General features: G+C 39.8%; 1 protein-coding gene across 5 annotated transcripts in view; it reads left to right on the top strand.

The window, feature by feature from the left end:
- sema5a (sema domain, seven thrombospondin repeats (type 1 and type 1-like), transmembrane domain (TM) and short cytoplasmic domain, (semaphorin) 5A) overlaps positions 1–11765 on the top strand; it is a 136732-nt gene that overhangs the window by 53482 nt on the left and 71485 nt on the right. For 4 of the 5 annotated variants that reach the window (XR_015084291.1, XM_086020966.1, XM_086020968.1 and 1 more), the window contains one exon: positions 9757–9856. Coding sequence is in view for 4 of the 5 variants with exons in the window: in XM_086020966.1 (XP_085877092.1) it covers positions 9757–9856 (100 nt within the window). In the remaining variant the exon portion in view is untranslated. Of the gene's footprint in view, positions 1–4018; positions 4229–9756; positions 9857–11765 lie in introns of those variants that run through there. The other variant, XM_086020969.1, reaches the window with a different exon arrangement.

The raw sequence follows: 11765 nt of genomic DNA, 5'->3' as shown, positions 1-11765 counted from the left end.
GCCAGTGCAAAGTGATTATGGGGATCTATCTGATAGTTTGGGTTCAGTTGGTTTTGTGACTCTAGATAAGGAGATTAATGCCATTTTTAAGCCTTTGCACTGCGACACGGCAGGCAGCACCCCGTTAAATGCATTTGCAGTATTTGAAAATGAGCTGGCACCAATCTGTTCATAGGTACAAATCCATCTGCTGCCACCTTCGTATGCATTTCACTCCAGCAAGTAATCGCCATAGAACAAGAGGTGGAACTTGTACAGTTCTTAATTACTGTATATATGGCGCACTTAAAATCCTTTCCTTTCTGTAAAATCGTCAGTTCAACTTATGATCAGGTGGGCCGTATGTATACTGTAGCTGTCGAACTAAAGTTGACTAAATTCAGACACATTTGCTTTACTGGTTTGTTTCTGTGCTTTATTGAACCTTATAAACCGATGTGCCTTATAACCTGGTGCGCCTTATAACCCAGTGTGTCCTGTATATCCAATTAAAAAAAAAAAATGACCTTGTTCATTGAGACTGTGCCTTATAATCTTATAGTCTGAAAAATACGGAAGACCTGGATTTATAGAAAGACTAATGCCGCATAAATATTCAGCGGTGGAACCGTCATCCTACATGACATGTCAGCTAATATCATTAGACTGGGAGGTGCATTTCTCTTTGTGTGCAATTCTCTATTTCTCTCTATTTTTTGTTTGTTTTCTTTTTGACAACACTTATCCAAAAGAGGGACCAATCCCAAAAAGGGAGTAATCTGAGCGTGCTTTCTTGTGCCACAAACGTATTCCATGCACCGTTTGTAACATCATAATTACGTATGTTGGGACCGTCAACTGAGGCGCACCAGTATAAGCTTTTTAGTGATTCATTTCTTTTTACACTTGTGTGACAATCAAGAATGTTGGCCTGGATTATACTCTCGACATGAACAGTGTTTCACTTGTTTTCCTGACCATTAGAAATGTTATTGAAGTCACCGAAAACATTTTCTGTTCAGGTAAAAGTTTTAGTTTGACTCTGGCATGGATTGTTTCGATTTCCATTCGTCTATGGCTAAATTGACCAGCGTCCCACATTAGGTTTTATGTAGAGTCCATTGTATTATGCAATTTTTTTTATACTATGTTTTGTTGAAAGTATAATGGAATATGGGAAATATGATAAAATATGAATACTCTATCCAGAGGTTGTATTATTTGTTTTTCAACAGCAAAGGTGAAAATACCTTTGGAGCTCTGTCTACTCTTTTGAGAGTCACAAAACAACTCCAAGGTTGAGGCTGAAACTGAAGCAATACAACCCTGAAAGAAGTGGATAAGAATCATCACGGGAAGAGGTCTGGTTTGCCAGAAAGTGTTCAAGGGAGAATTTGGACTCTCTCTCCCTCTCTCTCCCTCTCTCTCTCTCTCTCTCTCTCTCTCTCTCTCTCTCTCTCTCTCTCTCTCTCTCTCTCTCTCTCTTTCTCTCTCTCTGAGATTGTGGCCTGCATGTGGAAGGGTGTGCCTCACATGGGTCGTAGCCCACTGGTGACCGTGGTTTTGTAAACTTGGCACAACACTTGGCTGACAGAACTGCTACTGTGGTGCAAGGATGCTACGGGCTGAAGACTGTTCCCTGTTTTTTCCCATTTTTTTTATGGTGTTTTTTCAAATATAGAGTTCAGAGAAGAAAGTGCACTATACAGTGTTTATACAAAAGGTGTACCCACTCTCAATATAGCTTCAGCAGTGGTTAAGCACAAATGTACTGTATGTCCAGTTTTTTATTGTTGAAGAAAAGACTGGAAAAGTAGCTTATATGCAATATTGAATGTCTTATTGCAGCTCAAAGCCCTTAAGACCCACTTTTAATAAAGTGTTTTATTTAACAAGGGTTATTCTGTGTAGGTTTGAAGGGTTTTAAAGGTTGTAAAGTGTGTTGTAAACAAGGCCATGGTGTCTCTGAGGAGGAGAGTTTATAGTTTTACTGCCACAGACTGAAGTTCAGATTTCATCTCTCCAGCTGTGAGCAAAAACAAGAAAATGTTGCTGCTGTCTTACGTGCATGTTGACAAGGAAAAAATCAGCAATGTGTGTTCTTACTGCTCTTACAGTCTGTGATATACAGTGCCAACACATCTTACCTTACAAATCAGGGATGGGCATTCCGTCCCAGTGACGGTCCATCTGTCCGTCCCGGATGGATGCCCATTGTGTTGACTGATGTACGGAGAATGAGAAATCTTTTAAAAAGGATGGACTAAGGAAGGACGGGAGTGGGTTTTCGTCTGTCCCTCTATTTGTCCCTAACTGGGTCAAGTACTGATTTACGTGTTGTGTTGGGTCTTTTAAAAAGCAAGATCACTGTTCTCTTCTGCGATACCACGGAGCCGCCTTAATTAATTGCCTGCTCAACCCTTTTCATGTGCCTTCCCTGCAGTGCCATTGCACAGGCATAGTCTGCCCTCTAGTGGTTCAACACATGTAATACCGTGGATTATACATTCACTGACTAACAGAAACACGTCCAGCCTGTCTTGTGTGTGTAATCTGGGATAATGTATGTATTAGTCGTAGAAAAAAGTGGATAGCAATTTTGTTGTATTAACTAACCTTATTGCATGCGAAGTATGTCCTCGTGTGGGACTTCTTTAGACCGTAAAGATCACTGTCAGCGGTGACGTACACTTAAACGACCCAGAAGTGGAAGTCTTTCGTTTAGTCCTAAAATAATCTTGTGTTATTTTATTGCGAAACAACGCAATAAAAATTGAAAATGTTTTGCGTTATAACGGAAAAGTTTGTATTTGTAAATAGTATTGCGTTATAATGCAATCTTAAATACCGTATTGGCCCGAATATAAGACGGCCCTGATTATAAGACGACCCCCTCTTTTTCAAGACTCAAGTTTGAAAAAAGTTTTTTTCAACAACAAATTAATTTTTATACAGAAAAGAATTACAGTACATCTGAAACAAATTATTATAACAATATATTTGAGTGAAAAGGCATGTTATTTTGCGTCATTCAAATCTTAATATAAGAACATTTAAATATGTAAACTAGTTCAGCATTCGCGTCAATGATATCTGGCGCCATCAAGCGTCGTGAATGGGCATAATGTCTAGACCCCGAATATAAGACGACCCCCGCTTTTTCAGTCTTATTTCAATGCAAAAAAACACCGTCTTATATTCGGGCCTATACGGTATTCCCGTGATTTCCCCTGGTGGGCTCTGGTCTTTGAGCCTTTTTTTTGTTGTTGTTGGTGAGGGATATGGGTGGGGATGGAATGTAAGGACGGAAAAAGGACGAGGACTGATGGGGTCGGAGGACGATTATTTTTATGAATAAGCATGGAGGGTCGAGGTCTGAAGGGTAACCAGGTCGCGGACGGAGGACGGACCGGCAAAAAAGGGTAAAGTGCCCATCTCTGATACACACATAACCGTATCTGCACCGAAAATCGAGAGTCTACATCACCAAACCAGATGTCTGTTGTAGGTACAAAGTCTGACCTGTGAGAGGCAGCACTGTGCCACAGGGCATTCAGACTGCCAATAAATACAAAGAATAAGGAGTAGGAGTAGAAATAGAAAAACGAGAAGCTAGGTGAACTGTTATCTCGTGACTACAGGCAAACTTTTCCTTGTCATTTTTATTATTAGTTACAAGGGGTGAAACGAGTCCTGGTGTTTTTTTATATGCCTCAGTAACTGTTTATTTTGTTTGCACCGTCACAAAAGCAAGTCAAGCCAGCTGCAACAACAGGTGTTCATATGGTAAGACGCCGCCAACACGCTGTGAAGGCCAATTTCAAAATAAATGCCTAACAAATAATAGATGGACATCAACTCAGTAGCCTTGGGTGGCTTTTATTTTGAAGTTTGCCTTTCCAGCACTTTGCAGTTTGTTCCTGTTATTAGTGTGACGGTTGACTTGACTAGTCTCCGTTCCTGCGTTAACGGCTAGTGGCTAGCAAAAAAAATGCCGCCGGACTCCATTTCAACGGTGAATCTTTTGATCCCGACAGACAACGTTGAAGTTCTACTGATCCATTTTTAACAAATCAGACTTACTCAAATGTGCTGTTTTCGCAAGAAAAAGTGTTTCTCTGACTCCGATGTCACTGCATCCCATAGCCCAAAATTTCATCTACTAAAGTTTCTAGACAGGAAAATACAGTTTGCTGCTTTGCAAAGTTTAAATTTAAGAAAAACTTGATCTACTATCAAAACAAGAAAAGTAGGTCATTTATTATTAGGTGAAATGTCTTGTTTACTCTCTTGATTATTCAATAGAATTTCAAGTAGGATACTTAATACTGAATACTAAAAAGATTCAATCGCTGCCGCCCTACATGTTATACGAAGCACTAAATACAACCAGTTGTTCATCTGTTTGTGTCCGGCAACATTGTATGCTTCAGGTCTCTTCCTAATTTGCCGTTTTTCACACTCACAAAATCCATGGCTTGGCCGAGCTAGCTGTTGCCCGCACACGTTAGCATTTGTGTCTTGAACCAGTTTTACATTTGCGTTTATTAGCATTGACCATTTTCTGAGCAGATTGGGGATGAAATATCACTCTTAAAACACCCCAAACCACACGATAGTCAGTCAGGGTAATCTTTTAGAGACATACAATATTTGGACTATCTTACTATCTTTGATTCGAAGGAAGGAACATGCTCAAATTTGCCGTAATTATTAGTATGCTTGTACAAAATTTAGTTACATGCCTGTATTTTTTTTCCTATGGCTTTCAACTACCGTATAAATCCAACTTTTCACTCTCTTATTCTGCCATCTACCATGGAGAGATGTGGTCGTCCAGTCCTCTCATCCCTCCCCCTCCCCGTCACCTTAATACACATTGAATTTTAATATTTCATCATACATTTGTCTGTGGCTTCGCATTGGTTTGTTTTGCATGATTTACTCAGTGCCCCAGGGCAGCCACAGAAATTCAAATGTCAGGACTTTTAGTTGTAAAAGTGTCTTGTTTTTCTTATTTCTTGTTTGAAATAATAGTCAGAAACCTTGGCACGCTCAAGGTCTTAAATGCCCTTAGCTTTTCGATTTTGTCCGACTGCGCAGGTGTTTATTTTTTCAACTTCACGTCCGAACTGTTTCCTCCCGTGGACTTCACTGAATAGTTGCAATTCTTCTCCCGCCCATTACCACTGAACTGTATTTAGAGTGAATTGACTCTTCATGTCTGTGAGAGCCCGCTGCCACACTCTATTTGAACCACTCCCAGAAAAAAAAACAAAAAAAAAAAACATCCATGCTTCAAAATTGGTTCCACATGTTGCCATTGTTGTCACCCCGGCTGCACCGGGCTGTTATGTTGAGCTCTGCCAGATCGGCGTAGCCTCTGATGCCGAGTGCAAATATTTATCCTTCCTGCCTTTTTGTCGGCCGCTCCGTGTCAGAGTGTGGGAATAACAAATGGGATGTGAGCGACGGGGTGTTGTATTTGGAGGAGGAGGGAGACAGAGGTTAAGGGGATAAGACGGAAACCGATGCAAGGGGGAGGAAGGGATTTGCGTTTATGTGCATATACTTTGGTTTCATGTTGGAAATGGGTCGTGCCCCTGTTTTGGGAATTCTCACCCCAGTGATGCCTGATCCTGTCCATCTCATCTGCAAGCGGCACGCCGGCATCTATTTTACATCCATGTCTATGACGTGATGAAATACCATTCATTTACTGTACTTCTGATATGATGAACTCATGAAACAGGCTAAGAAAATCTAGGAAGAATGGTTTTAATGGTTTTAATGTCTTCTTGCTTCCTTTGCTACTGTGTTAATGATAAGGTTGATTTGTTTGGCTCCGTGCGGGACCATAAAAATCTCCCCAGGGCGGCCTTACGAAGAGCTATTTCAACCCTGCACGAGGCAGATGAATATCATAATACCCCGCATTTGCATGCCTGTTGTAAAACCAAACTGGGATCGGGTGAACTCCCGTGACTGAAACAGCCGATTGACAGCGTTTATGAATGTTTACGGTCCTTGGCCTCATCAGAAAAGGCTATAAATCCTGAGTGCTGTTCAATTTGGACCTTTTGCCCCCATTGCATACTTCAGCAAATACCATGTCTTCGCTCATTCTTTCACACACGGACAAACACACATAAACACACACACACTCCCGCGGGAAGTGGAGGAGATTTATGAGGCGACGTTGGGTTCTCCAAGCTTGTCGTCCCTCAGGTGGTGTCACAGAAACATTTGTATGCCAAGGATTTTCTTGATAGCAGGGGTGGGGGAGATCTGAGTGAGGTTTAAGGATTGGCGCTTCTAAAAATGGGTCTCCCTCCGGACAAAATCAAATGGCAGACGTTCAGACAAATGAAATGTTTAGGGTGCGATTGACTGTGGTCTTACTTTTCATGATGTTAATGAAAATGTACTGTGATAACTGAAGCCAAGATCCAGAGTGTGTTTTGTTGAAAGAAAACAAGGAAAACTGCGGACTTATTTGGTTTTGCCGAGCCGGACTTTGGTCCCAGTACATGAGCTGCGGCGCGCAGGTGATGTTGTTGTTTGGAAGCTCGCTCCCCTCGCTCTTATTGTCTTTGCCTGGAGTCGCTCAGAACTCCTGCATTTGTCACCGGAACACTCTTCTGTTTGTGCTTGCTTTTGGTGCTGTCAAGGGAACGCGTGCTTTTCATTCGAAATGTTGACAGGTGCGCCCGAAGAAGCAGACGACGCACTTTCCAGTATATTCTGTCTGTCATCTTGCTCTGTTCCAACCTTGACGGAAAGTTCCTTTCCAAATTAAAAAAAAAAACAAAAAGGGCCCTTTTAAAGTTGACTCGGTATGAATTTAGATTGCTGGGAATCCAAGCTTGCTGGATTTCCAGCATATACAGCTAAAGCAACGTCAGATGTACTTACTCCCACCTAAGAGGATAATTGTTGTTGAAGACTACACTTACAGAAAAAACATATTATTATGCCTCTTTGGGATTTGATGGGCTTGTGACTTGGACGGGATCCTCCAAATGGTACCCTTGACACTGAACCTTTACAGCTTCTGTGGAAAAGATCTAATTACGGTGTTAATTTTTTGAGGAGATTGTAACAAAAGGTATAAAAGGTATACAATGGACTTTTTATGAAAACAATGTAGACAATGTAGGGTGGTTGATTATGATCAGCAGGCCCCCTCTTTTCCCCTGGCATTCCGTTTCACTTTTTGAATGGTTGAAAAATGACCTGTTTACCACGTCCAATAGTATACAAGGAAAGAGAAATCATTTACATTTACCAGAACACCCTGCTATGTGTGATCAATTTAGAATGTATTTTGCCTTTATATTTAGTGAAGTAGCCTGCGGCTCATTGCCCAAGATGAATCCATTTGTACATTACGCTTTACGTAACTGTAAACAATTATCTGTCTGTGATAACGAGGCAAAGACCTTGTCCAAAAACCTTGGGCCCGATTTGTTAAAATGCCATACAGCGGGGGCTGGACGGCTTGTTTTTGCGCTTAGTGGGCATGTTTTGCATAATACCAAGATTGTCTTCTTTTACTAAGATCCCAAATAGTGGGATCCGAAAAAGTGTGTTTACTCAGTTACAAGTGTAAAAAGCTGTGATGGTTTTCACCGTGGAACATTTGGAAGCAAGTGCAAAAAGATGTTTCAAGTGATGGAATTGGAAGTCTTAGTGGAAGACAAACAAACACTCCCCTTTCCACTAAAGGATAAACTACATTGGCAACTCTTGATGTTTTGTAGTGTTTATGGACTGTATGCATGCAGCACTTGCGGGCTCGATGTCATAAGGCACCAAAACCTCTGGTCAATGTTTGTGGCATTGTTGTCTTGTTAAAAGGCCACTTATGTAATAAAGTCAGTCATTGTAACATAATTGCAAGAGCGCTACCCAGCAAGTGTTCCTTTTTTTGGAATTTGAAATATGGTGACATCTTGGTGAATCGACATTTGCAAATATTTTTTTGACCACTCTTGTCAGTCATTTCTATTAACGCACAATTGTTTATTCAAACACACACATTTTTGACAAAGAATCTACTTTTTAAATCCTATTAGAGAAGCTTGTTTCCATCCCCATTTTTAAAAAAATTCACCTTTATTGACTTGTTGGCTTGTAACCAGAAAAATGGACCAACAGATTTTTTCCCTATCCAAAAACTGCTAAATGAAATGCAAATTATTATCAAAGTGTAAGAGACTACAGTGAAGATGATAATACAATAACTTGCTGAGCTGTGCTACAAATTATGCAGTTTGCAGGCGTTTGTATGGGTCATTAAACTACAAGCATGGATATGCTTTCTCGATGCGCCAATGTAATGAAGCTTGCCTTTGGTTTTTTTATCAGATGTTTTATTTTATTCACAGTAAAAAATATATATGCATAAGAGTACATTGTTCGACTTGAATGCTGTAAGACAAATAAACACAATTGCTTTACAGCCCTAACACTGTTCTGGCATGATGAGTTATGATGCATATAGATCGAACGTGGGATGAATGGATGATTGAGTACTCTCAGTTAATCCTATCAAATAACCAGACAGCAGACAGACTGCCATCATGGCGAGCAACCTCCCTGGACCTGTGATTGGATTGGTCAAGGATTAATGGCTCGGGTGCCATGACACCAGTCTTATATGTCATTGTCTGTCTGTGGTGATGCCTGTGTGTGTATACATGCAGCTCACCTTTGTATACACATGCAAAAGACATATTTTTACACTCAATCAACCATAATTGCACAATGCAAAGTAATATTTTATAATAGTAGCTCCCCCGGTAGCGGATAAGGTTAGCACATTATTACATAAGGTTGTCAGTGTCTCAAAACTGGATAGGATTTTTATAAAATAAAAAATCGGGATGTGAAAATCGAATCGAATCAGGGCTTGAGTGAATTGTTACATGCGTAATGTTTAAGCATCATGCCAAATGTGCAGCTGCTTTACACTGGGTAAGTACAACAATACCAACTCACTTCATTCAAAGAAAGTCTTCAACTTTTAAATCAAATGCTTCATACATCATCAATCATCATCAATTTCAACAAAATTATAACACACTTGAATTGGTTTGTCCTGGTGTACAGCGGCCCCTTGTAGATTACTGCAATTTGCTCTGATGTACTGAGATGTTGACTTTTTTTTTTTTTTTTTTGGTTTGAAGTTCAATACAGTACAATACAATTTTATTTATATAGCGCATTTCAGAACAGCTAGAGCTGTAACAAAGCACTTTACAAACAGTACAATAAATAGAACAAAAACAATAAAAGGCTGTGATACATGTATGAATAAATGTAGACATAAATGATATATAAATATCAATAAAATATAAATAATGAAGCCAATAAATTGACATAAAACACTACATAACACCATTCTACAATGAATTTGCCATAGAGAATCATTGTCTAGGATGATGTGTTTTTTAGTCTCATGCTGTGCACTTGAATAAACCGAGTATTAGTTGGCTGTGTCCATATGGCATCTTTGAAGCCTTCTTGTCCCATTGTAATGCAAAATAAAATGTGTCATTTCTGTTGTAAACAATTCGAATTGCAAAGTAACATCTGTGAACATAAAGTAGCATTTAAACTGTGCATCAAGGGTGACCCCCTAGACTTGTTCCTTTACTTTGTGTGTGTCTAGTGAAAAGACTTTGAACACAGTTAATACATCTGTCCAGCTGTGTCGTGCCATCTTGACTCTGATTGGCTAACTCACGTCGTGTCCTTTGTTGCCATTGGCAGGGATGGAGCCATGGATTTTCCGGTTCAAAGCAGAGGGCACGGTGGATTATTCCCAGTTGACCTTTGATCCCAGTCAGAACGAACTGATTGTGGGTGCCAGGTAACTCATACTTTTTTTTTTTTTTTCCTTTAGTGTTTTTTCTGCTGTTTTGCTTTCCCTTGTCATTGTGCCGTATTTTATTGCGCTTCACTGGTGCACTGCGTGACACCAGCTTTTCTTCAAAAGGCCAAACAAAATGACTTTTGCTGGATCCTTAAAAGTATACAGCACAAAGGTGTATTAGGGCCACACTCAATCAAAAGCCAAGGTGACATTTGTAATGTTATGAGATGAAAGGCCGAATTTTTGTCAATGTCAAAAATTCCACACGTAAACCCAGCAGTCTTAGAAAAGGAGCCACTCTTAAGAGATATATCCCACACTGTACAGCCTATTAATCAAATTATACAATGAAACATTTGTTAAAAGATTTGTGCTTGATTGAATAAACCCAACCAAAAAAGAGGATTTGAGTTCATGTAGTAATTTCACAATAAAAAAAATTAAACCGTTTGTACCAATGATGGTCTTAATGTGACAAATCATTAACTATTTTGTTGTTTGTCAAATTTGAAGTGTAAATTCGCAATCCCTATTATAAGAGTTTTAAAAATGGTGGCCAAGACCATGACAAGCAATTCTCTGGTAAAATTATACTCATGTGATATTACAGCCTTTCTCTGTATATTGTTTATTGTGATATTGAACTTGTTTTCAAAGTATTCTGACTTGTTTATCATAAAATGAAGATTTCATTCCTGGAGAATTCTTGGAATGTGGCCCTAATACTCCTTTGTAAGATTCCCATCCAGGCATGTTTTATTTTAGCTAGCATTGAGGTAATCCTGTCAGTGCGTGGGATTAGGAGCATTGGAGAAAGCAATTTACTTCAGTCCTTACTCACCGCCGTCAATGTCGATGTCTGGTGAGTGTCTAACTAGGAGGGCGTTGTGGTTGGGTAGATGGCGACAAGCTGGGTTCGACATGCGGGTGATAATGGTGGGGAAGAGGGATCGATGCAAATATCAATACAGTAAAAATCAGAGGCTGCACTGAGACATGGTTGGTAGCCTCTCCTCAGGAAGATTGATAGATCGCTGTCAGAGCATTTGCTTATAACAATATGTGTAGGGAGTGTAAAGCTACCGTGGCATGTGGAAAATGGAGAAGAAAAAGTATTGTTGATAAGGAAGAAAAGTTCATGTGCAAACTGTAAGATATTAATGTGTTTATGGAATTCATTGATTGATACTAGAAAATGGAATTTAAACCTATTCCTCCTGGGTGATGATTGGTCCTTGAAGGAAAGGAGATGTCAAATGCACTCATTTTAGAAAGCTGCAAAGAGAAAATGAAAGTGCATGGTTCTCAAGGGTCTCCTTTTGGTAACGCAGCCAACCTGATACATTGTTGGTCAATACAAAATTATTTCTTGCGAGAGCATTTATAGGAATTCAATCGCTCTTGAAATGTGGCTAGTGTCAATGAAATTATTTTCTGGCTCGCTAAAGAGATTCACTTCGATCAAGTTCAGCAAATGTATTTTTCTTTTCATGTATTTTTAACATTTTAACCAATCTTTAAAATACGCAAGCCCCCACATAAGTTTCTGATTACTGCACTTATACAACGTGCCGTATAAGCACACCACACAAAAGGGTATCAAAGAAGGGAAAAATGCAGCAGGAGAAATAAATTAAGATGGGCTAACTATTAGTTTACCTTGTAACTATGTTGCGGTTGCAAACTCTTCTTGTTATTTTTATGTTTTTGGGGAGACTTGGGAGACATGCTGTAAAACACTCAACCAAACCAGGACTCAGATAGCAACCAATCACGGTTGACCTGTTTTCTGAATTCGAGCCATGATTGTTCGTTATCTGAGCTCTGAGCAACCACGATGTCATCTTCAGTCGAAAGAATTGACAAAATGGCCGCCCCGTGAGCTAGCTAAAAACGGGTGGATTTC

This window comes from Filicampus tigris, chromosome 21 (assembly GCF_054856515.1).
Source record: "Filicampus tigris isolate MCC_2025a chromosome 21, RoL_Ftig_1.0, whole genome shotgun sequence".
Lineage (NCBI taxonomy): Eukaryota > Metazoa > Chordata > Actinopteri > Syngnathiformes > Syngnathidae > Filicampus > Filicampus tigris.
This window is presented reverse-complemented; position numbering and strand designations above follow the sequence as displayed.